This window comes from Chlorocebus sabaeus, chromosome 12, assembly GCF_047675955.1.
Source record: "Chlorocebus sabaeus isolate Y175 chromosome 12, mChlSab1.0.hap1, whole genome shotgun sequence".
Classification (NCBI taxonomy): domain Eukaryota; kingdom Metazoa; phylum Chordata; class Mammalia; order Primates; family Cercopithecidae; genus Chlorocebus; species Chlorocebus sabaeus.
Genome location: NC_132915.1, coordinates 100,874,448 through 100,901,413, shown reverse-complemented (window position 1 = coordinate 100,901,413; position 26,966 = coordinate 100,874,448). Strand labels below are relative to the sequence as shown.

General features: G+C 41.4%; 1 protein-coding gene across 7 annotated transcripts in view; it reads left to right on the top strand.

The window, feature by feature from the left end:
• MAPKAP1 (MAPK associated protein 1) overlaps nt 1-26,966 on the top strand; it is a 273,571-nt gene that overhangs the window by 189,009 nt on the left and 57,596 nt on the right. For 5 of the 7 annotated variants that reach the window (XM_008006231.3, XM_008006238.3, XM_008006237.3 and 2 more), the window contains one exon: nt 17,177-17,284. The exons of the other annotated variants lie outside the window; for them this stretch is intronic. In XM_008006231.3, the coding sequence (XP_008004422.1) occupies nt 17,177-17,284 (108 nt within the window). The remainder of the gene's footprint in view (nt 1-17,176; nt 17,285-26,966) is intronic. 7 annotated transcript variants of the gene reach the window in all.

Here is a 26,966-nt window from a genome sequence, read left to right as displayed (position 1 = left end):
AGGTGGAGCCAGTCTCTGAAGGATCTGGCCCCCACAGCAGGGAACAGGGCAGATGGGCGATCAGCAGCGGGGGGCCATAAGGACAGCGGGGGAACTGCAGGTCTTGGCAGCAAGGACCAGGGAAGCAGATGATGCTCAGCATCCGGGGGTGGCCGTACCAAGAGCCACAGCTTATCCAGGGTTAGATCACAAAGGCAACAGGTGAGTAAAAATCCCATTGTCAAAATTACATGTAGGAAATAAAAATCTCTTTAAAAATGCCCATCAGAGGCAATGTATTTAATTTTTCTCATTAAATTCACACAGCTTTTTTTCTCTAGCATCATAACAGCTAAAAGTACATATTTTTAAATGCTAAAATCAAACTTGGTCTATAAAGACTGAGATACTATCATCCACCCATTTAATGCAGTTAGTCACTTATCACACATTTACAAGGTTCCATGTAATGCAAACCTTGTAAATGCAAAGATGAATTCTGGACTCCTGCCGCATATTCACACTCTTGGGGCTCACTGGATCGCTGAGAGTCATGGCAAGTGGAATTCTCCCAACTGCTTAAATTGTGCTCTTGGTCGGGTCTCTCCCTCTTTTTTTCCTCTTTTCTACCTAGCAAGTATGGTTGAATTCAGATAAATTAAATGTCTGATTTATGCACAAGGAAATCCAGGCGGGCAGGCAACGTCAGAGGGCAGGGCAGGATTTTCAGAGAGGCACACTGAGAACCTAGCATGGCACCAGGCCTGAGGGCAGGGTTCTGGGCAGGACTGGGCCAGGAGCAAGGACAGTTACCTGAATAAGATATGAAGGCCAAGGCTAGAGTTTTTAAAAAGGAAGCCCTGTTTTTGGTTGGCTGGGGATTGTAGAAATCCTATTGCCTTGAAGCAGAGCCTGTAGACGTTAACTGGTACAACTTTCCCTATTGTGGGGAAAAGGAAGGAGGCCGGTCTGGGACTCTGGTTGGGCCTGATGTCATGGGGTCAGAAGGAGAAAAGATAAGACTTAGGGGATAATCAAAAAGGAGGGATGTGATTTTGACAAGCTAAAGGAGTCAGTCTGGGTGAAGGGAAGGGCACAGCAGTGACATGGAGTTAGGAAACCAGGACATACATGCACTGAACAGTGAGACTAGTTTGGGTCATAGAGGACATAGATGGACAAGAAATTAGGATGGATAGAAAGCCTTGAGAGTGAGGTAAGGAATTTGCATCTAAACTAGTAGCCTGCAAGGAAGTTGTGAAAGGATTGTATGAAAGTGATACCTTGAATCTACCAGAATTTGGGTCTGGAGAGCACTCTCTAACAGTAGGGTGAAGAGTGGTTGGCTGGAGGCCAGGAGAAGGTTAGGAAACCATTACTGCCGCCTGAGTGAGAAAGAATGCAAGGGAGACGTATTAAGTGGGTAGAATCTGCAGAACTTGGGAGCTGATTTAACGTCAACAAAAAGGGGGAAGGCTAAGAAGTAGTCCAAACTTGAGAGTGCCATGTACACTATGCCAGGTCCTTAGAAACTTGAGAGTGCCATGTACACTATGCCAGGTCCTTAGAGGCCAGATTCAGAGTCTTGTTCATCTTCATATCTACAGTGTCTAGCTCAAGACATGGCACATGGTAGGAGTTTAGTAATGTTTGATGAACCAACTGAGTTAATTCATTGGGTGAATCGTGGTGTCATCATTGGAAGCCCAGTTACAAGGAAAAAAAGCTGGTTTGAGAATGGAAGGGTGGTAAGTTTATAGTTGATTGTCCTGTAAAATTAGAAGCAAAAAAGGGCTTAGAGTTCTCTCTCTTCCTACAAAGGCTGGTCCAACCATTCACTGGCAGTGGTGCTTCCCTGAAGAGTTGGTAGAAGTCACTAAAGAAGCCCTGTAGCCTTTTGTCCCACCAAAAGGCTAGAGCCCCTTCCACCAGGGCCATTGGTATCAAGCTCACCAAAGAATAATCCTGTGCCTCACTGAATCTGCTCAACATCCTGTCAAGTACATACAACTACTGTATTATCCTTATTTAACAGGAAGAGACTGAAGTTCAGAGAGGAAGTGGTTTACCCAAGCCTCTGACATAAGCAGATTTGAATGAAAGTCTTCAGATTCCAATATATCATAACAAAGTCTGCTGACTGAAAACAGTTGGCTCTAAGCTTGCTCTCCACTGACTCAGGTTGGAATCACCACTTTTATATAGCTCAGAGAAGGCTGAAGACAAATGAAGTCTCATTTTTGTTTCTTCTGTCTTTTGTCCTTAGGTGCTTGTGACTAAATTCACTAATTTCACTGGCTGTCAAGGCTGTGTTAAGGAAAATGGGTTTGAACTGCTGTGGGTTTTGAGTACTGGACTGGATGTCAGAAACCTTTGCCATCACGGGAAATTCTGTCACTCTGGATTTACTATCTGTTCCCCACAGCTAAATTCCTCCGCAGTGTGATTTAGCACCCTGGATCCCCATCAACCAGTTTTGGCATTTGTTTGAATGCATTACCCCACTGGTTTCCATAAACTATTTTACAATTGTTTAAAATAAATGGTTGTTTATTTCCACAAAACCATCTGTATTTCTTTACAGAGCAACAGATAACTGTATGTAAAATTTGGTAATGTCACAGTGACTCAAGAGAAACAGATTGGATTGAAAAATTGGATTCTTAGAGACAGTGGTAAAGGTTTCCAACCTCTCTAACAAGTGAAATCTGGATTTCAAGGAGGAAAAAAAATGTCCTTTTTTACAGATAATATGGGACATCCTTTCTCCAAAGAGAAGTACATTCCTGCTGGCTGCATAGTGACAGGATGTAGAGTATTAGCACTCCTCATGGTAGTGAAGGGTCTGCGCCTTCTCGCACACTCTCTGCCTACGACAGCGTGTATGAGGCTCCTGTCCAGTGGTTCCCAAGCTTCTGCAAGTTTTGAAGTTTTGGGTTGTACATGTGTTACCTCTTCTTGTTCTGATATTGAGTGGACTCCACTTAGGCCTGTGTGTTGTAGCTCAGGTAACTTTGGTAGGATACATGTTGGGATAGGTGGCTACTGAAGATGGGTCTGGGTAAGAGAACCAGACTGATTGGGATGAGGGATAGGACCCTGTCAATGATGGTCTTCCATTCTCCAGCCAATGTCCAGGTGAGTCAGCTAGATCCATGCTAGTTCCATCCATCCCTAGAAAACCCAGTGAGAGTTGGGAATCTCCGAATAGTGGAGACATTTGGAGTCAGATGGAGGTGGAGCTCCAAGTGTACTTTGGAGGAAGAGGTAGGGTGGTAGCTAAGCAGGCTGGGCTTGTTTCATCACCAAATAATCACTAAACATACCTGTATGCTGAAACTGTTCTAGGAATGTAGGGATGCTGAAATGTGCTCTCCTTGCATATATTCTCAACTTGCATATATGTAGTACAGGAGATCTTTTTAGTGTGGGTTGCACAAAGAAGTCCAGAGACAGTGGCATCTAAGCCGAGTTTTGATTCCTTGAGTGGGAAAAAACATAGACTAAAGAATCGAAATAGAGGGAAGATTGTTCCAAACTGAGGGACTAGTATGAGCAAAGGCACAGATGGTTGATACGGCATGGTTAGGAGGATATTTCTGGATTATCATATCATTAGAGGGGAGGAAGATGAGGCCAGTAAGGCTGACCTGGAGGTTTCAGCCCCTGCTGGAGAACTAGAGACGCTTCTGTTTCCAAGTGCTGCTTAGAAAGCAGAAGCAGTAACCTAGGCATAGGGACAATGCAGCTAAAGCTACAGACTTGATGAAAACTGTGGGCCAGGCATCCTTTCTACTTACCCGTTTTACTTGTATTAATTCAATGAATCCTTGCAACAACTCTAAGATATAGGTGCTGTTATCCTGTTTTTACAGATGGGAAAGTAATGCACAGAAAGGCTAAGTAACTTACCTAGGATTACATAACGTGTGAGTGGTGGAGCTGGGACTTCAAACCGAAGGAGTCTGGCTTATAAGCATTACATCATACTGTCTCAAATATGCGGGGGTCCGCAGAGTTTGCAGAACATTCCCTAGATACACACTTTATTAAGCTTAGGCAGGGATCAAATCCAGACCTTTTCTCTACCCACAGGCTATAGGGATGGACTCCTGACCACCACTTATCTCAAAACCTGCCTGGAGGCTTCAGAACTGCCCTAGAGGAAGACCAGTCAGAGACATATGGGACACCCTTTGTTTTCTGTGGCTCTGGGTAGAATCGTGAGGAGATTGGGGCGAGAGTAGTTATCAGGCCGTGGTGATAACAAGAGTGAATGGGATCTGGCCCTTGGTCTGCAGTTGTGGCCTGACTTTGTAAACCGTTTTTGTTACTAATTATGTGTATATATATGAGAGAGAAGGTCTTGCTTTGTCATCCAGGATGGAGCACAGTGGCGTGATCATATTGCACTACAGCCTTGATCTCCTAGGCTGAAGCAATCCGCCCACCTCAGCCTTCCAAGCAGCTAGGACAAGTGTGTGCTACCATACCAGGCTAATTTTTATTTTCTGTAGAGACAGGATCTTACTATGTTGCTCAGGCTGTTCTCGAACTCCTGACCTCAAGCGATCCTCCCCACCTTGACCTCCCAAAGTGCTGGGATTACAGGCATGAGCGACTGCACCCAGCTGTGAACAGTCTTTGTAGTCCGACTCCGGATGCTCCAGTCAGTCCTCTTCAGCTTTGCCTGCTCAGCCCCTTTAAGCAGCACTGGAAGCTTCTGTGGTCTCCCTGTGACTTGACTGTGGACCTCAGAAACCCTTGAACAGGCTCTATCCCAATTTAGTTCCTGGCTCCTCAACTGTTTAGGTCTCTCTCCAGAGCCACGGAGCCTGCATGATGTGTGAGGAGCCAGATGGTGTGAGAGGAGACTCAAGGAGGTTCCAGGGGCCACAGTCTTCCCTAGTCTGGTCTAGCTGGAATAATCTCTGAGATTGTTCCACTTCACTTTTTAAAATTGAATTTTTAAAATAAATGTAATATTTATAATCATCTACTGTCAAAAACCCAAACATGATAGGAATCTATAAAGTAAAAACAAAAGCCGTCTTCTTTGCTGCTGTACCTTCCTCTGTCCCACAGGTTACTATAGGTAAAAGAACAGCTGTGAGAACGGTTTGGTTCATGACCCTCCAGATTGTGGTGTGTATTTCACAAATCCACATATCAGTGCACCTATGTAATTTGGGTTTTACTTTACTAACATGTAGCTTACTCTATACATTCTATATCTTATAAATTTAGTAATGTATCATAGAATTCTTCCCATGTCTTATTAACTTAGCTTTATGTTATTTTAGAGATGGTCTTGCTCTGTTGCTCAGGCTGGAGTGCAGTGGAACCATCATAGCTCACTGTAACCTTGAACCACCTGGGTTTAAGCAATCCTCCCGCCTCAGCCTCCCAAGTAGCTGGGACTACAGCTCCACACTACCACAACCAGCTAATTTTTTTTTTTTCTTTTTTTTTTGTAGTGATGGGGTTTCACTGGTCTGGAACTCCTGCTTTCAAGTGATCTTCCCACTTGTGCCTCCCAAAGTGTTGGGATTACAGATGTGATGTGGGATTACAGATGTAATGTGAGCCACTGCACCCAACCAACTTAACTTATTCTTATAACAACCGTATGACAACCCAGTGTATAGATATACCATAATTTATTTAATAGTTTCCTACTGGTAAATATTTAGGTTGTATGAAAATTTTTATGTTAAAACACTACTGTAATGAACATCTTTTAATATACATCATTGTATACTTGGGCTAATATTTCTTAGGATACGAATATTAGCTAGAAGAAGTAGATTGTCGAGTTCAATTTTCAGTGCCACCTTGTGGAAGTCATTCTATTTAACAAAGATTATTGAGCACCAACAAAGAGCCTTTTGCTATGCTGAAGCCCTGGGAAGACAGCGTTGAGTTTTTTTTTTGGAAGCCCCACACCCCATCTTCAACGAGTGCCCTGATGCTGTCTAGGTGGGGGGAATGACAAATAGACAAAAGTACTTCTAATTCAGCATGCTGAGTGCACTGAGAAAAGCAAGGTCCCAAGGAAGGTGGGATTAAAGAGCTCTTAATTCTGACAGGGATTCAGGCAGGGCTGCAGAGAGGAGGGGATATGCCAAAAGGATGCCTCCCTGCTCCTCCCCGGAGCCCATTCGTGAGGCTAGGTATTCCAGAATAAATTTGTTCTAAAGAATTATGATGCTCCTACATTTTCTCCCACACAAAGAAGAAAATTCAGCTGTACGCCCTTTCCTTTCCTCTTCTTGGCACTTTCTGATTGATGATTGAAAATGATGGCAATACATAAACTATTTTTCTTTTTATTTTATGACCTGGTAATAGCAGTAACATATTTCCAGTAAATGTTTTCTATCGCAATAAAAAAGTTGTAACAAGACTAGAAATGGGTATAGTTAAACCCTAAAGAAATCACACTTTCAGAACTGTGGATTGAGGCCATAAGTCTGTAAGTCACTTAACTTAGAAAAAGAACCCCCACCCCAACCCTGGAAAAATCAGGGCAAGCAGCTGGTGTTCACGTATGTAACATGCCTGCTCACGTATGTAACATGCCTGCTGTGAGTTGATGGACTCTCAGTTTTGACCCTCTCAAGATCAATTTCCTACTCGCTTCCCTGCTGCCTGGCCTCCCACCCAGCATTTTTACTCCTTTCTGAGCTGATAAATCATCTAAACCTTACAATTTTTTTTTAACCCAAAGATCAAAACCTATACTGTTCTTTATGGGATACAGCAGAGCAGAGTGGTGAAGAGCACAGGCTTTGGAATCGGAAACACTTGCGTTCTCGTCCTGGCCTCACCATGGGTACGTGACTTAACCACTCCATGGTTTATTTTCCTCCTCTGTAAAGTGGGGATTATTGTAGGGCCTACCGCATAGAGTTTTATGAAGATGCGGAAAGCAAATGCATGGAAAGCAAGTTGTTAAGGGCCAGGAAAGTCCTCGATGTCAGTTGCTGATGCTGTTATTATAGTCCTGGAATGAAGCAATATTTGACTTGTTTTCAAAAAGGGCAAGTTGATGATTTTGTCAAATTTGTGTAGCAGTATAACTGACCTTTATTAAGTGCTTATGTGCGAGGCATTGTGTTACACATAATCTGTGGAATTACTTCATGAAGGTTTAGATCCACTAACTTGCCCAGGGTCACATAACTTGTAAAAGAGCCAGGATTTCAATCCAAGTCTTTTTGACTCCAAAACCCACGCTCCAACTGCCACACATCTGCCTTCTAGGATTAGATGCTCGCAGCAGCATTACAGATAGTAAAACATTGGGTAGTTCTGTCTCACACCAAGTGTCTCCTCCTTTGGCTGATGAAGATTGTGAGCTGATAATATGGAGAGCCTACGGCCTTGGAACTCCAAGGCCAGGCAAGAAAAAAAAGCATTTTCTTTCCCTAATCATAAGTAGAGTAGCCCGTTCCTCTGCTCATTCTTATTTAGGCTCTGTTACTCTTAAGAGGATAAATGGCTGCTGCTTCTGTGTGTCTGGTGTCCTTAACATGCTCTAAAAATTAGGCTTCTTCCAGTCTTTGTCTTTAATTTCTGGTTTTAGCTGACACCTTCATTAATGGTCTAGTGCAAGCTTTCTGTCGACTTGAAGACTGCTGTGTGAAAGTGGTTTTGCTGTCCTATCAATAATGGTCATAATTTCCCCAATACTCTCATCAGCAGTGAATTGAGTCTTGCAGCAAAGAAATGGAAACCCCAGTGCAGTGGTTTGAAAGTGATTTGTCTTGTAGACGGCATCTTCTTTCAGTAAAATCAGGTCAGTGCGGCACTGCTGGGTCAGATGTAAGTCTGAGTCAAATTAGTTGGAGGAAATTGATCATTTGAACCTTAGGTTATTTTGAGCTACAGTAGCTTTTTAATATCTCTTTTTTTCTTTATATTTGTTTTAATAAACTTTCATCATCATCATCATCATTCGCCAAATTAAATGTCTTCTCAGTTTCAGCTAAGCCTTAGATAGAGGAAAGAATGCCGTCTACTTAGCCCACAGAGGCGGCCTTCCCTTCACAGTTTTGGGGCTTGCTTCCGTGATGGCACTGTTGTTGTTTAAGCACTGAAGCCCACTCCTCCTCCTCATCTTCTGGCCAGCCCCCTTGCTGGGCTTTGTTTATTGCACCGACTGGCCCCTTGACCAGTCTGTTCTTCATTGCTATTGAAAGTTAATGGGGGCAAAATTGCATTCCCAAACATTTGAACCTGAAGTGGCCAGGGCCGAACTTAGTTGATCTCTGGTGATCGGTTCAATTTAGTTACGATTTTTTGCCATTAGGCTGGGGCTGAATGATGGTGATTTGGTTGAGGCCAAATGTCTGAAGAAAATTGGCTCTCTGATAAGAGTGCTGTTATCAGAGGGGGCTACCTTCTCATTTACATTTAGATGAGTATTGATTATTTATTTACTCAGAGAAGTGAGATTCGTTTCCAATCTTATCTTTCTCGTCTCTGCTTGTCAGCAGAAAGAGAGATAGAGCTCCTGACATCAAGCCAAGATAACAGCACTTTGTAGCAAAGATAAAAGTTGGAATGGGCCTTTTTCTAGTGTTGACTGAAAGGATAAGTTTTAAAAATTAGAACTGATGGGTCGTGCTTTCAAAACCTTTCCTGAAGGTTCTGTGGTTTAACTAGGCAGGAGAATTGGTTTATTGGAACAGCCTTTGTCTTTCTTCTTTGGTAATAGGAATTGTATTTAATTTGATTATATTCAGCTGTTTCACCGAGAGCAAATGGTGTATTGGCTCAGAAGAAGCTAAAGTGTGACCTTATTGTCATGTCAGCTTGTTCCTTTTTTATTATTTAAATTCCAAATTATCCTATCTGAGCCTCAGAGGGGGTATAAGCTACAGCGGTTATCACTTGAATATAGTTCAGTGCTTATATTGAGATCAAGCAGAAAATGATTGTAGTTGCCCCTAGAGGAAGAGTTATAAGCGATGGAGCTGACACTAAATGCAGACATTTTAGAATAGCTGGTGTTGGGTCTGAGCTCTGATACAGACAGCATCAGCATAGTGGCTTGGCTCAGTGAGGAATGCAGATTCAGTCAGCCCCTGCCGCATAGTGGTCAAGGCTTGGCACAATCCTCCTGGAATGGGTCTTCCTGCCATAAGTCTCCAGCCCATTGTCAACAGTGCCACCAGAAGAATCTCACCAAAATATAAAGTTGATTGTGTCACTTCCCTGCTCTGTTAGCATCTGTTGCTTATAAGAGAAAATCCAAATCTTGACCAACAGTCTGGGCCAAGCTTCTCAGCCTCAGCTCCCCCTTGAACAAGCTTGCTTTTAAGCTACAGGCAGCATTTAAGATTAGAGACTTGCTTGGCAACCAGGATTCCTACAGTTCCCTAGTCTCTCAGGTCCTACAAATATTGTCTAAAAATGACAAGTAAGTGTCAGAACTCACAGAACAAACCATGACACAGATATCAAAGGACATGTGATGCTACACTACCATCCAACATCCATCTAATGAACGTTTTTTGAGCATCAACGATGCACCAAGCACAGAGATGACTCATCCCTGCCTCGAGGCTGCGGGAGGCAGCAAGACAGCTTGAGCAGGTAAATTATAGAAGAGCCCAGTGAGTGTTCCTACCAAGGTAGGAACAAGGCGCTGCATGCGAGCACAGAGAAGGGGACAGGTAGCCCCACCCTCCCCTTCCCTGAGGAGGAAACATCTGAACCAGGTTGTCTTGAAGGAGGACTCACAGCCAGGTGAAGAAGAGGGAAGAGGGATTGGCACATGCAGAGACCAGGAGGCACTGAAGAACCCACATGGACCATAGAAGGTCAGTGTGGAAGAAGCCAAGGCTGTGTGGGGTGGACATGTGAGCTCACAGCCAGCGTCACGTGTCCTTTGATATCTGTGCTGCCATGTTTTGTTCTGTGGGTTCTGACATTTACTCATCATTTTTAGACTGTATTTGTAGGACCTGAGAGACTAGGGAACTGTAGGAATCCTGGCTACTGAGCAAGTCTCTAATCTTAAATGCCGCCTGCAGCTTAAAAGCAAGCTTGTTTAAATAGATATGCACCCTGCACCCCTACTTTGGACACATGAGGGAAAGAGGACGGACATTCGCTTTGATGCCAGCATTCCCTGCCCTGGTGTGCCCTCTCTGGTAAAGCTGTGAGCCTGTTGTGACTCATAGGCTAGGGATCTACCTAAACCTTATCACAGTGGTTTCTGTTTCAGTCTGTATTTGCAATAATAGCAGCTCTCATTGACTGAGCACTTTGCTAAGGGAAGTCCTGGATTGTCTCATTTAATCCTCACAGCAACCTTCTGAGGGAAGCTCTGTTATCCCCATTTTACAGTTGAGATTAAATTCCTTCCCCAAGATGCATAGCTGGCAGCATTACTCCCTCTCAGGGCACAAACACCAGGGATGCTTTGCTCAAGCCTAGCATTTCCTCTTACTGCTCACACTTAGTTTTTTTCTGGCTATGAGAAGCTCTTTCAGATTAAAGCAGCTCTTTAAATTGGTGAATGGAAAACAATTGACATGAAGACATAACCATGAAAGTGTTCAGTCTTTGACTCGGTCATTTTTCCTTGCACAGGTGATTCTCAAACTTGTTCGTATGGTCAGCAATGATAATGATAAGTTAATTCATCTATATCCTACCTTGATCCCAAAAATATTTGAAATTATTGTAATAGATTTTAAAATACACGAACCACTGAGTGCAGTGTTGTGTGTCTGTGGTCCCAGCTACTCAGGAGGCTGACACGGGAGGGTTGCTTGAGCCCAGGATTTCTGGGCTATAGCCTAGATCAGTGCTGTGCTGATCAGATGTCCACACTAAGTTCAGCATCAATATGGTGACCTCCCAGGAGTGGGTAACCACCAGGTTGCCTAAGGAAGGGTAAACCGGCCCATGTCGGAAATGTGCAGGTCAGAACGCCCGTGCTGATTAGTGATGGGATCACACCTGTGAATAGCTGCTACACTCCAGCCTGGGCAATATAGCGAGACCCACCTCTTAAAAAAAATATATACATACGAACCAATAAACTATATGAGAGTGAAAGTAATGTAAAGATTAAACGACAAGTTTATGAGTCCCCAGGAGGAGGAGCTGGCAGAGAAATGCATGTCCAGGTCATCATAGTCACGCAAACATTCAGTGCTGAGCTTCCTGATGGGCAAAGGAGAAAGGGACATGATAGCAACTAGTTACAAGATTTATGTTAAACTTTGTAAAGATACAAAAGCAAGCCCTTTGCTCCACGGAAATACAACTTCTCCTGATACCAGGATCTGAAAGAAGTTTCTCCCATAGGTCTCAAGAAAGAAGACACAGAGCAATAGAGGCGACAGTATGTCTTCCCTCTCTTCAGACTTGGGCAGGCACTTGCTTTCCATTGGATTTCAGCTTTCAGCTGGCTTGCAGCTGTTAAAGAATTGGATGCTAAAACCTTTTACGTTTCAGTCAGGGGTTAAAGGGATCAAGGAAGCTGCTCTGAGCATGTAGCCACCAACCAACAGATTCTACAGATTTTCTTTGAAACTTGTTTGCCTCGGGTTTACAAAATCCCATAAAAATCCTGCCTGGGTATTATAACTTGGAACCCTCCCAAAGTGCCCAAAGCAATATTTTGTTCCTAGGCCATTTGGTGGCATGGTGTTACTGCAATAAATACATCACTGGAGTGCCCAAGCAGGTTTTCTCGTCGCTGCAGAGTAACTGCTTCCCAAAATCTTCCTTTTGTGTTCCTCTCTGCTGTGAAGTGGAGGGCATGTGGCTTCATGCGCAGCTGTGACTTTTTAAATCCTCTTTCCAAAGTGTGGATGTTGCCTTGAGAACCTTGTCCTGTTCAGTGTGAAAGAGCCTTTTATATTTTATATAATCATTTCTTTGGCAAAAAGTGTATTCATAGAAATTGACCTCACAGTTTGTCTTTTTAAAATGGCTTTTGGCTGCTTTTTTTATTTTCCTCCCGTGTCAGCCTCCTAAAAATTAAACAAGTATTTGATGGAGACTGTACTTTGATATATAGTAGGTCTGGGTTATCATAATCTTGACTGTCAACAGGCATTTATTAAGAACTGTGTGTGAGTGAGATGCTGTGGTTCATGAGCAATATAGAGAGTGCAGGTCTGGGCAGCCCTCGGTATGAATTCTCCCACTTCTACTACTTCCTGAGGGACACTGAGCAAGTTATTTAACCTCTATAAATCAGTTTTTCCTCCATTAAGTGGGTTTATACTCTTTACATCTTAGGGTGACCAAAGAGTGAATGAGATGATCTGTACATAAAAGGGCTAGCACAGCACTTGTCACATAGTAGGGCCTGTGATGGTGGTAGTTAGATTGTCCATGCTGTTGGGATCTCTTAGTATTATTACAGTCTGATGATGATGATGATGATGATGATGATATTAGTAGCTGATACTTAAATCACACTATGAATGTGTTGGACATTGTTCCAACTGCCTTACAACTATTAGTTCATTAAATCTTTGGACAGTCCTGTGAGGTAGGTGCTATTATTATCCCCTGTTTTATAATGAAGAAAACTGAGAGGTTAAGTAAGTTGGCCCAAAGTCATACAGCAAAATTGCTTGGCCAGGACTTAGGCCAAGGCAATTGGGCCCCAAATTTATGCCCTTAACCACCTGGCTATATTACCTCTCGTATATACCCTTCCTCTCATTACACAGTACGACCTGAAGTTATCAGCCTTGCCTTTCTGAGGGGGAAAATGTGTAAAATACTATAATCTTTCTCTGTGAAATGTCCACTATTCAGGTGAGGATTATGGAGAGAAATGCAGATTTATAAAAAGCAGTTTTCCATTTGGATTTAGATATCAAGTTTCATATGCAGCTTAACCACCCTGCCTTCCCACAGGTTGTTACCCATTGGTTCTTTGCTAAGTTCAGAAGTGGGTTTCCAAATTGTTCTTCAGCTTTGATGGATGAGCAGGGAGTACCCAGGGCAGAAAACACGCGGATTTTCAGTTACTGACTAAACTGAGCATAGACTATTAGCAATATTCCTGAGGAAAGATGGACGGGCCTTCCTGGATGGATAGAAAGATAAGGTGATCACATCTGATCATGTTTTCATAAGAGGCAGTGGTACTACAGTGGACTCAGAATGCAGCCAGAGCATGAAATATTTGGTATGTGTGAATTTTGTTAAAATAAATAGTTTCAGATCATTTTCATTTTGAATGTAGAGAAGTTAAGTGATTCAGATTCTGGATGAATCCACAGATCTACAAAAACCTGTATTTATGGTATAAATTGTGGCCTCTTTATAATTGGCCAGTAATTTATAGTTTGCAGGAGGAAGGAGGGTTCAAGGCAGACAGCTTTAGAGCCAGAAGACCCCCGTGGATTTCATTTCCCCCTTCCTACCTTTTACCTCTGTGATCTTGGGCAAGTTACTTCATCAGCATCCCAATCTGTAAACTGGGGCTAATATGCCTCTGGGGGTTGCTGTGAGGATTCAGTAAGGTAAGGTATATAGCATGCTTGGCACATAATAAGCATGTATTAAATTGAAGTCGTCATTATACTAGGCTTCATAGGACAAAGTCCAAGAAGCTACTTTCAGAAAACTAATTTTAATAGAAATATCTGTAAGATCCAAGAAATAAAATAAATGTCAGATGATGGCATTTGTGGCTTTGAGAGTGGAGCAGGGAGTTGTCTTTAGGGATAAGGGATCCTTCCTGGTACTCCCTGACTCCCTGTTTTCCCTGATCCACGTTTCCCAGGCAGCTGCGAAGACTGGTAGGAAAAAATGTGCAAAGGAGACCGGCCTGAAATTCCTCCTGATGCAGCCAGGCCTTAGTTCCCAGTAATCAGGAAAGTAGTAGCTTATATATAATCCAGCTGTCAGGTAGGCTGACAGCTTGAGAAGCCCAACAGCCTGTGCACTGCTCTCAGAGTACACATGCCAGGGTGCAGGGTTAGCTTCACATGAAAATATGTCTACATAAACAGATCCTGTCTGCTTTTGATTAAATTACTGCATGTGAATGACCCATTGGAGATGCCACAGTGTGTGCTAATTATATAGTAGCCTCAAAAAAAAGGGCATAGTAAGAAATTAGAGAACTTTTAAGTTTATCTGGTGTTTTTAAAACAAAACAACACTTACAAAAGTGGCCTTCATTTATTATAGCAAATTTGAAAAATACAAAAAAACACAAAGGAAAAATAAAAACACTTATTAATTCCACTATCAATTATAACTACCATTCACATTTTAGAAATAACCTCCTAGTCTTTTTTCCTCTATTCCTTTACATATTTTTTTGCTTAGATTTACCTTTTTAAAATTCATACATAATGTTTGTATGTATTTGTGGAGTACACATGATATTTTGTTACATGCATAGAATGTGTAATGTCAGGGTATTTGGGTACCACCTGGAGTATTTGTCATTTCTATACACTGGGAACATTTCATGTCCACTGTTCTAGCTTGTTTTGAAATGTGTAGTACATTGTTGTTAACTGTAGTCACCCCACTCTGCTACTATTTTAAAAATTATAAGTTGTATTTTTATAATTATAATTTAAAATATGCTGTAATTAGCTGCTTTCATAAAGTTAGCATATTATAAATGTTTTGTAAAATTAAATATTTTTGTACCATCACATTTAATATTTTTATGGTATTTCATAATATTTAATCAGTCCCTGTGTTAGACCTAGATTGCTCCCAAATTTGGGCTATTATTTTTTAAAAAGTTTTTAGAGATAGGGTCTAGTGCAGTGGCACAGTCATAGCTCACTGCAGTCTCAAATCCCTGGACGCAGGAGATCCACCTCAGCCTCTCCAGTAACTGGAACTACGGGCATGCACCACCACACCCAGCTAACTTAAAAACTTTTTTTTGTTGAGATGAAGGCTCACTAAGTTTTCCCAGGCTGGCCTCAAACTCCTGGCCTCAAGTGATCCTCCTGCGTTGGCTCCTCCAAAGGGCTGGGATTACAGATGTGAGCCACCATACTCGGCCTGAGAAATGAATTATTACAGCTAAACTTTACACCCAGATTTCACTGTAAATTTATAGAAGTGGATGTCAGTGGCTTCTACACACTGTGTTGCTGGGAGGTTTTGGAGATGGGAGCAGTCAGAGATTGTTTTATAGGCCATTGTCTTAGAAAGCAGCCCTCTGGGTTCAGGGGTAACTCCCTTTCCTCTACTAGACTAAGGGGGCCCACAGCTGTTTTCTTAAGGTTCAGCTTTCTAAGATTCCTTCCACCCCATATTATGTGCCATCATCTACTGATCAATAGCAGATGTGCCTATTAATTGAAAATTATTGGCATGGACAGGTGATAGGTAGTAGAGACTACAAGAATTATCTGCGTTTCCTTCCATACTTTGATATACTTAACACTTTTTTTTTTTTTTTAAGAGACACAGGGATTCTCTCTGTTGCCCAGGCTGGAGTACATTGGCATGATCATAGCTCCCTGGAGCCTCCAGCTCCTGGGCTCAAGCAGTCCTCCTGCCTCAGCCTCCCGAGTAGCTGGGACTACAGGTGCGCACCACCACGCCTGGCTAATTTTTAAATTTTTGTTATTGTTATTATGTTGCCCAGGCTGATCTTGAACTCCTGGGTTCAAGCGGTCCCCTCAAAGTGCTGGGATTTGAGAGAATCGCTAAGTGGGGGCTACCATGCCTGGCCCTATTTAACACTTTTGTTTTTTTAAAAAATGAATTTACTACCTATAATTTTAAAACACAATACCTTTTTGATGTAAATATAGTGTATTAGAGTTTAAAAGAACTATGTATACTTCTGTGTATATGCTTAAATAGTTGTATATGTTTTAAGAATTTGTTTACTTACAAAGGTTTAAAAGCTTTATTTAAGTAGTGTAAAAAGGACTGAATGTATGTAAGAGAATGTATGTAAGAATTCAGAATAGGCAGAAGTGCTAATGAAATACCAGTTAGAGAAAAGATCAAATATACCCTGAAACTGAAATGAATCTCTACAGTGCTACAGCTGAACATAGAACGTGGGAAAGAGAATGACTGGAAATGAGTGAAATGCCTCATACTGATGATAGAGAAGCACTAGATGTGATTAATCCACAAGCTGACAACAGCTGAAGAACATATCTAAAAATACGTGTTCCGCCTGGGAGCCCTGCGCGGCCTCTGATGCTTCCCTCAGATCTCTCACCTCTCCTTCTGTCTGACCAAACACGCCTTTCAGAGTCAAAATAATAAGACAGTTTCTTATGCCTCTAATCCTTTCAATAACCATTAACAGATCACAGGAGCAGTCTTTTGAATCTGATCATTGGACCTGTTAGGTGTTATCTGAGACGAACAAGATTGTCATTTGGGTTGACAAAGAAATACATGAATAAATGTATAAAATGCTGCAGTGTTTTATTAAGGTCTGCCAGAAGAACCCTCTATGTGATGCAGGGTAGCTAGTATTCCTGGCTTCCAGTACTATCGAACCTTTGTCTCCTGTGTTTTCATAAATGTGTCAACAAAAATGTGACTCAGTAGTCACTGTCTTTTCATCATCATAACTCAGGAATCTGAGATTTTTTTAATTTAAAAAATTTTTCTGCATATGAATGCCAGGTCATATGAGCTTTATTTAAGCTTACCTGTTTACAATTTGTTTTGAATTTTTTGGACTGTTGTTATGTTAGAGTTCTACACATATCTTATTCCTGATTGTAATTTACTATTACATAATTATTAATAAATACCTTTGCCTCCTGTGAGGCAGGTACATTTCTAATAAGCATTTTTCCTACGTCACCTCTGATCCTTACAACAATCTTTCAAGGTATAACTGTTCCTACATTATATATTAGGAAACGGAGGTTCAGAGAGGGTAGGTGACCTGGTCATATCTGAGAAGTGATATAGCCATGTACGACTCCAGGTCACTCTGACTCAAAGCCCATTTACCTCTTACTTGGTTTCAGGGAGAACTGAGTGGAAACAGACCTGATAATAGAACAGATGAGTATGTGAAGCCTTATGCAAAAGAAACCCCAAACTTCCATCTTGGATAGCTAGACCCTTAAGACAGACTTTAACACTTTACTAAGGCTTTATCAGCTTTTCACCAGTATGTGGTGTTTTTTAAATGTTAAATTCACTGTTTCAGACTTCCTCCCCTCCTCCTGCCCCTTTGATCTTCCAGGCCCTCAGTACCGCCTAGAGAAGCAGAGCGAGCCCAATGTCGCCGTTGACCTGGACAGCACTTTGGAGAGCCAGAGCGCATGGGAGTTCTGCCTGGTCCGCGAGAACAGTACGTTGGCCGCCTCGCTCCGTGCCCGCTTTGTCCGTTGCAAACTTGCTTAGAAGTCATGTGTTTGGAAACGCTCACTGATCTGGTTTCCCTAGGCAGATTTGAAGTGACTGTTTTCCAAGGCAGACTGCAGTCTTCGTGCCAAAAGTATATTCCAAAGTGAAATGATTGATTTTGTGCTTTTTGGTAGAGAGGCTGCATCCTGTTTAGCACTTTGTGATTAATATTTTCCTGTTAAACTGTGTCTTCCTAAGTTGGGAGCATCCCTGGAAACAGCTTAGAAGTATGAGGCCTTTTCTGAAGCAAAGGCTATTTCGTATGTAAAGCAACTGGCCCTGTCAGTATCACTATTCAGACATCAGGTTTTAGAGAATTTTAACCATTTGCTTATTCTAGCAGGAGGCAGTGTAGTGATTCCTTATGCTATGTTGAGAACTTTAAAACTTGTTAACTTTGTTCATTCTCTCTTCAGAGTTTCCAAATTGTGCATTTGCCATCCTCTCCTCCATACTCCCACTGACATAAGGGCAAGTGACGTGTGAAACTGCGCTTGCGGCAGCAGACTGTCTGTAGTCATTCCTGCTTCGGGGCTTTTACACAGACTGTTTCTTCCACCTGGAACGCTCCTTCCCCCATTCTTGTTAATAACTCTTTCTCATTCTTTGTCTCAGTTTAAATGTCCTGTCTTCAGAGGCCACCGTGATCTTCCTGTCCCCCATTGCTTAAAACTGATCCACCCCTCATTTGAGTTCCTCATTGTGTTCTGCCATACGGCATACTACTTTTTCTCCAGTGCATGTGTTTCTATCTATTCATTTATTTATTATTCTTATTTTTTAGAGATGGGGTCTTACTGTATTGGCCAGGCTGCTCTCAAACTCTTTTTTTTTTTTTTTTTTTTTTTTTGAGACGCAGTCTCGCTCTGTCACCCAGGCTGGAGTGCAGTGGCACAATCTCAGCTCACTGCAACCTTCGCCTCCCAGGTTCAAGTGATTCTCCTGCTTCAGCCTCCCGAGTAACTGGTACTACAGGCACGTGCTGCCACGCCCGGCTAATTTTTTGTATTTTTAATAGAGACGGGGTTTCACTGTCTCTATGGTCTCTATCTCCTGACCTCGTGATCTGCCCACCTTGGCCTCCCAAAGTGCTGGGATTACAGGTGTGAGCCACTTTGCCCAGCAGTTCAAACTCTTGGCCTCAAGCAATCCTTCTACCTTGGCTTCCCAAAATGTTGGGATTACAGATGTGAGCCCCTGCACCCAGCCCGTATTTAGCATTACATATTTTTCTCAGTGATTGTTTACTTTCTCTCTCCCCTGCTAGATTGTCAGGTCTGTGACGGTGTCCCTGGCCCATACCAAGTTACCCTTCATATAGATCTGCTATAGACTGTGTGCTGCAGGACCTCAGTAAACATGGATTGAATGAGTGAATGGATGATAGGTCTTTACTCACGCCACTGACCCTCTCAACAAGATCAGGCTGCTTGCTTGCTCTTTGTTTTTTTTTGTTGTTTTGGTTTTGGTTTGGTTTGGGGGTTTTTTTGAGACAGAGTCTTGCTCTGTCGCCCAGGCTGGAGTGCAGTAGTGTGATGTAGGCTCACTGCAACCTACACCTTCCAGGTTCAAGCAATTCTCATGTCTCAGCCTCCCAATAGCTGGGATTACAGGCATGCACCACCACTCCTGGCTAATTTGATTATTTTTTTTTTTATTTTTAGTAGAGATGGAGTTTTGCTATGTTGGTCTCAAACTCCTGGCTTGGCCTCCCAAAGTGCTGGGATTACAGGCATGAACCCTCACACCAGCCTAAGATGCTACTCTTTGACTCGGGCCCCAGACAGCCTGTTCTGCAGAGCATGCACAAAATTCACCAGGAAGGTGAAATATGCTTTTGGCATTTGGCTGCAAATTCTCAAAGGCAGAAGGTTGCTGTCCCCACGGTCTGCAACCAATTATAAGTACCTTATGTGAATACACATAGAAATAAAAATCACTGATTCCCAAATGGTCCAAAAAATTCAAATGAGTAGTAAACATTTGTGAAAATGTTTATCCTTATCAACATTGTAAAATACAAACATTTTAGAGCCACATATCAAATAAGCCAGGTATTTCAAAGGGAGTCCTCATTGCTGGAGAGAATATAGAGAAATAGGCACACTCAAACACTGGGGTCTGTAGTGTAACAGTATAATATAGCTGGAAATATCAAAAGACCTAAAAATGTTTTCTCCAGTATATCTGTTTTTGGAAATTATCTTAAGGAGGCCGGGCAGGGTGGCTCTTGCCTGTAATCCCAGCACTCTGGGAGGCTGAGGTGAGTGGATTACCTGAGGTCAGGAATTCGAGACCAGCCTGGCCAACATGGCAAAACCCCGTCTCTACCAAAAATACAAAAAAAAAAAAAAAAAAAAAATTAGCCAAGCGTGGTAGCGGGTGCCTGTAATCTCAGCTACTCAGGAGGCTGAGGCACGAGAATTGCTTGAACCCGAGAGGCAGAGGTTGCAGTGAACTCAGATTGTGCCACTGCACTCCAGCCTAGGCAACAGAGTGAGATTCCATCTCAAAAAAAAAGAAAAGAAAAGAAAAAGAAATGAAAAGGAGAAAAAGATCTAAAATGCAAGAAAGATTTATGTACAATGTTTTAACAACATTATTTCTAATATCTAACATTGGAAGAGTAATCAGATAACTTATATCCCTATATTGGAAAATTATGCAGCATTTTACCTTTCTAGTAAAGGCAGACTAAGTACTTTGAACTAACTCTCCCGCTGAAGGTAACTTAAAAAGCTGATTAAAATAAAGAAATGGCCATCCTAAAGTCATCAAAGAGTACAAGATAGAAAAGAATCAATGAGCATATCGGGGAAAAGATTGAAACAGAAGAGATCAACGCCTGCAAGCACTTTCGCCCTGACATCATTTGCCTGGCTGGCAGTGGCAGCTTAAAGGTTGAGCTGGGTTGTTGATAGCCTTTAGAGGAAAGGGGACAAAAGAAGTCCAGGGTTTGCCAGGGGTAGAAAGCCCAAAAGGAGAATAAATAGAAAACAGGTAGTAAGATGAAGATTTAAACCCAGATATATCAGTAAACGAACTAAAGGCTTTAGTAGTAGTGGTAGTAGTTGTTGTCTTTAAGATGGTTAGGATGGGTTTTTCTCAAATACCTAAAACAAGGATACTGAACGTTTGAAGTAAAAGGATGGAGAAAGATGTTCTATGCAAATAGCAACTGAAATCTGGTGTAGCCATATTAACATGAGGCAGAATACATTTTTAGATATAAAAACCATTACTTCATAATGATGAAAGGTTCAGTTTACAGTTCTAAACCTATATGCCTCAAAATATGTAATACAAAACTGAAGAATGACTAAGAAAAATATACAGATCTCCAATCATGGAGGAAGATTTTAACTCTCAGTAATTGAAACAGCAAATATATTTTTTAAAAATGTATAGTAGAGAAAATTTAAAACAACAGTTAAACTTAACCACATGGACAGGTGGTACAGAGAATATTTTACCCTACAACTGCAGATACGTATTTCTTCCAATCACACATGAACGTTTCCCAGTATTGACCTTATACTATGCAATAAAGTAAATCTTACGTATCAAAAGATCGAAATCATGTGTGATACATTCTCTGATCACAGTGAAATTAGGCTAGGAAAAAACAAGACAACTAGAAGATCTGCATATGTTTGGAAATTGAGAAACAGGTTTCTGAACCCATGGTTTAAAAAAGAAATAATAATAGAAATTAGAAAATATTTTGACTGAAAGATAATGAAAATTTGACATTAAAATTTGAGGATATAACTAAAATAGTATTTGAAGGAAATTTTACAGCCCTCTAATTCAAATATCACAAAAGAAGAAAGGCTGGGCAGGGCGCAGTGGCTCACGTCTATAATCCCAGCACTTTGGGAGGCCAAGGCCGATGGATCACCTGAGGTCAGGAGTTCGAGACCAGCCTGGCCAAAATGGTGAAACCCCGTCTCTACTAAAAATATAAAAATTAGCCAGGCATGGTGGCATGTGCTTATAATCCCAGCTACTAGGGGGGCTGAGGCAGGAGAATTCTTTGAACCTGGGAGGTGGAGGTTGCAGTGAGCTGAGATCGTGCCACTACACTCCAGCCTGGGCAACAGAGCAAGACTCCATCTCAAAAAAAAAAGAAGAAGAAGAAAGGCTGAACAGTAATGAGCTAAGCATTCAGCTCAAGTAATTGAAAAAAGAAATAGAAAAAGAAACCTGAAATGAATGAAAGAAAAGAAGCAATAAAGAGAAGAATAGAAATTAATGAAATAGAAATTCAGAAACATCAGAATCAAGAGTTGGTTCTTTGAAAAGACTAACAAAATTGATACACCTCCAAGGAAATGGATAAAAACAAGGAAGAGAAACACAGATAGTAATAGGAATGAAAAGGAGGTACACTGCAGATCCTGTCATTAAACAGTAAGATCCTGTCTTGTAAATAAATACAAGATTATTTTGAAAAAATTTATACCAAAAATATTAAAATTATAGGTGAACAAATTTATAGAAAAAGACAACAAAATTGACACAGGAAGAAATAGAAAACCTGAATATTCTCATAACTATTTTGAAAAGCAAATTAGTAATTAGGAACCTTCCTATAGTGAAAATCCAGACCCACATGACTTCACTGGCTAGTTTCTACCAAAAATTTAAGAAAAAAATAACTCCAATCCTATATCCGCTTTTGCAGAGAATAGAAAAAGAGGTTATTACCTCCAATTTATTTTAAGAGGCTATCATAATCTTGGTACCAAACTCAGTAAAGACCATATAAGACAGCAAATTTTCAGGCCAGTCTTAATATAGATGCAAAAATCCTAAACAAAATATTAATAAAGTGAATCTAACATTATATTGAAAGAACAATGTAACATTACCAAGTTGGGTTTATCTAGCAGTGCACATTTGGTTTAACTGTGATGTAATGTTAAGGGGAAAAAATGTCAAGACACATAGATTAATCCCAACTATGTAAAAACAAAGAAAGTAAAACTGGAAAGGAAATGTTAGTAGTGGTTGTCAGTGGTTGGCAAGATTGTGGGTAATTCATTTTCCTTCCCGTTTATATTTGTTCATTCCAGAGTTTCTAAAGTGAGCGTGCATGACTTTCTAAGAAGGAAAAGCAAACAAGAAATAAGGGCAGGTCTACATAGATAAAGATCGTATAGTGAGACAATGTCTTAGTGTAACAATCCTTGTGACATTTGAAATTTCATACCATTTCTAGTACCACAACATAGTGAGCCAAAGGAAAAGTTACACCAGTACACTCCTGTGTGACTTGCTTATCGGAACTTTTACCCCATAGAAATGAACAATCCCTCCCTGTGCCCCTGTCATTTTTTTTCATTCTTTAAAGTCTGTCATCTTAAACATACTTGAGGAACTAATTCGTAGGTAGGAACTTTATAGTGGATTCTCTTTCAAAATGTTGATTCCTTGTTATACAAACAAAGTGGTATTTATTGGAATCTTGGTAAATATCTTGGATATGTAATACTTATACATGTAAAAAAATTTCAGGTAACTGAAATGTCTGTAGTGAAAGTGAAGTCTCTCTTCTTCCATCCCCTAATTCCCCTCCCAGAGACAATAATTGTTCCTGGTTTCTTCCATATCTTTCCAGGGGTCATCTATGCTTATGCAAGCACATTTTATATATGTATGTATGTATCATAGGTGTGTGTATACACAAGCACACTCATACACACTCATTTGCATTCCTCTCTTTTTTAAAAACACAAATGGGGGCCTGGTGTAGTGGCTCACGCCTGTAATCCCAACACTTTGGGAAGCCAGGTGGGCGGATCACGAAGTCAGGAGATCAAGACCATCCTGGCTAACACGGTGAAACACCATCTCTACTAAAAATACAAAAAAAAAAAAAAATTAGCCAGGCGTGGTGGCAGGCACCTGTAGTCCCAACTTCTCAGGAGGCTGAGGCAGCAGAATGGCATGAACCCAGGAGTCGCAGCTTGTGGTGAGCCGAGGGCCTGCCACTACACTCCATCCTGGGCGACAGAGCGAGACTCCGTCTCAGAAAATAAAAATAAAAACACAAATGATAACAAACATTAGTGTTCTGCATTTTTATCATTTTTAACAATATAGAGATTATTCCACATTAATCCTCATATTGTTCCACGTATAAATTCACTAATTTCTTTTTAACTACTATGCAGTATTCCACAGTATACTGTTGTGATCAGTGTTTCACTGTTGTGAGTATCACTGTTGTGATTTCAAATTAATTTTTTATTTGTTTGTTTTTGAGACAGAGTCTCATTCTGTTGCCCAGGCTGGAGTGCAGTGGTGAAATCACAGCTCACTGCAGCTTTGTTTGTTTTTGAGACAGTCTCATTCTGTCACCCAGGCTGAAGTGCAATGGTGAGATCACAGCTCACTGCAGCCTTGACCTTCCTGGCTCAAGCAGTTCTCCCACCTAAGCCTCCCAAGTAGCCGTGATTACAGGCACACGCCACCACACCTGGCTAGTTTTTTTTTTTTTTTTTTTTTTTTTTTAAATTTTCTTTTTGTAGAGATGGTGTCTTGCTGTGTTACCCAGGCTTGCTTCTGCCTCCCATAGTGCTGGGATTACAGGAGTGAACCAGCACACCCAGCCACAAATTAGTTTTTCTGAAAAAAGATAAGCCCTGTTTTCTAATATTAGGAAAGAGAAGCTGTGAGGGTTGGTGAATAAAGCCTTGAAATCTGGGCTGTAGTTCCCACTCTACTTCTGAACACGAACATGGTCTTAATTCAGTTATGTGATCTCTGTGAGCCTCAGCATCCTCATCTTAAAGGATTTGCAAGATACTTGCCATCACTTTTTGACACTCTGAGTCAAAATCATTGTGTTAATCAAAGAAGCCCTACCAGCACTTACAAAGATCACAATCAACGGAATCATAACTAGTCTTTGTAAAATGGAAGTAAATTATAAAAACAATTTATTATTTTAAAGGCTTTTAAAAGAATTTTTTAAATAGGAATTGCAACTAAGAACTACATTGTTTTCCAGTAGCTACCTATTAAGAAGGTGGATTGAGGCAAAGAAAAACATTCCAAAAGCAGAATTGTTTTCATTTCTGTTGATATGTTTGATTAGAACAGGCTCCCTATCCTTAAAGCCATTGTAGATGTGAACTAAATTCTGATAATGTATTATGCAGTCCTTAAAGAGAATGTGCTGTCAAGCCAGACTGCCTCAGTTCACATCCTGGCCTTGCCACTTACTAGCTGTGTGACCTCGGGCAATTTACTTAACCTTTCTTGGGTAGTTTATCTGCCCTCATGAGATTGATAGGATTCAGTAAGCTCTAATCATCATACAGCTCTTAGTAAGCACATAATAAGTACTCAATAAATGTTAACTGTAATTAATAAATAATGGAAGAGCAGCATTCTGTGTCTAGTAGAGCAGATGGGACACAGGTGTTGAGGTTTGGAGCCATAGACCTGGCAGAGCCCTGGAGGAGATGTATGTTGATGAGAGGGGAGTGACCCAGAATGGAGAGGGAAGGAGAGTGGGGAGAGGGCAGGTCTGTAAGTCTGTGTCCTAGGACCAGAGAACTTAGAAGCAGGGTAGTTTCCAGCAAGTATTTTTTGGTGTCCCAGAATGGGTGTATGCTTTATAGATAAAACCATTTGTTTAATGAGAAGTCTGTTTGCCATAAGGGTGGATAGAAGCCTTTCAGTTTTTCTTCCAAGGAGGGAAGTGGCATAATATTTTATATCAACCACATCAGTGAGTGTTTTTTTGTTATTTTTTTTAATTTATTTTTCTTTCTGTGTACCTAGTCCTGCAGGAAAGGATGTTTTTAAAAATTATGTATTTGGGCCTAATATTGTAAGGCATTGTGCTAGGCATTTTGCAAATGCTTTCTCTTTCAATTTTCATGGCTATCCTACAAGATACTATTCTCGTTGTGAAGAGAGGTTATGACTTGCTTGAAGTTATCCAGCCAGTAAGTGATAAGACCAAAATTTTAAGACAGCTTTCTGATTCCAGAGTCCACCCTGAGATTGTTGATAAAAACAACCTGAATTTTCAGTCCTAAGAATGGCGATTACAATTGTCTTTATATGCTATGAGAGAGAAGCTTACAAAGGAAGCGGATAGGACAAGAGTTTCTGCCTAGGGACTGAGAGCTAACATTTGTGCTTGGATCTTGGCCTAAATAAGAAAATGACAAGCCAAAGTCCTTGAGCTTTCCAGTTTGGATTCTTGCTGGATAATCTACTGTATCCTTCAGCCAACTGCCTGCTAGAAGCTGGAATCATACCAGAAGGAAGCCCAAGTACATTATGGGGAGGATGTAACATTACAAGACTTCCTTTCTTGTCCGAGCTTCTGTATAAATCCTGGCACCAAACTGAGCCTCAATTCTCTTGTCTGCCAAACGTTGCCAGTGACCTTTCCCACCAACCATGTGGAGGTAGTCCCAGCAGGTCCTTAGAAGAAAGATGCTGCTTGAACCAACTTACTCTTTCCACAGCTTTAAGAGAGAGAGTGGCATTTCCCATCATCAGGGCCAATATAAGCCTGAAATTAAACTGGCTTTATGGAATACGAACAAAGTGTCAGACACCATCTTTCTGTTTTATCCCTGACTAGTCTGTCGTTCGTAGTGCTTAAAGCATAGTCATTAGAATCAGGCAGACCTTGGGTGAACCACTTGCAGCCTCTACAGTGGACAAATTATGTCATCTCTGATTTCATGTTTAAATGGAGGCGAATGAATCTTTCACAAGGATTTGGTGAGAATTAAGTGAGATATAAGTGCTCTTATTGTAACAACCTTTTCGGCCGTGTAGTCATCATCTTTGTTTTATAGAAGAGGAAACTGAGGCGCAGAGGGGTGAAGTGATTTGCTAATATCACATGAACAGTAATGAGAGGCCTGGAAAACTGTCTTTTATTCATTGAGTCTGGTGAAAGAGCTGAATCTGGCCGGGCGATGTGGCTCAAGCCTGTAATCCCAGCACTTTGGGAGGCCGAAATGGGCGGATTACGAGGTCAGGAGATCGAGACCATCCTGGCTAACCCGGTGAAACCCCGTCTCTACTAAAAAATACAAAAAACTAGCCGGGCGAGGTGGCGGGCGCCTGTAGTCCCAGCTACTCGGGAGGCTGAGGTAGGAGAATGGCGTAAACCCGGGAGGCGGAGCTTGCAGTGAGCTGAGATCCGGCCACTGCACTCCAGCCTGGGTGACAGAGCCAGACTCCATCTCAAAAAAAAAAAAAAGCTGAATCTAATTATTGTATTTCCTAAATAGAAGTTGCTGTAGAGAGAGACCAGTTGCTCTGTAAACATTAATTCAGCTTCCTTTCATCTTCTTTCCTTTTGAAGGAGATTCACAGAATGTTTAAGATCATCCATTATTTCAGCACCTAATTGAAATTCTCATTTCCTAATTTTAAGGTTATACTGAGAAAGGGCCTCAACTCACCAGGTAGGTAGTCACCCAGGAGGGTGGACTATGGGAGGGAAGAACATCCAGAGGTCTTAGTCTGAGAGCCTTCCTTTACCTCCTTAATTTTCCCCCTGAGGCCCCAGGAGAGGAGGCAACTCCTAGGAGCTGCCCAGATTACCTGACTGCCCTTCCATGGGCTCGTTACTGTTCCTA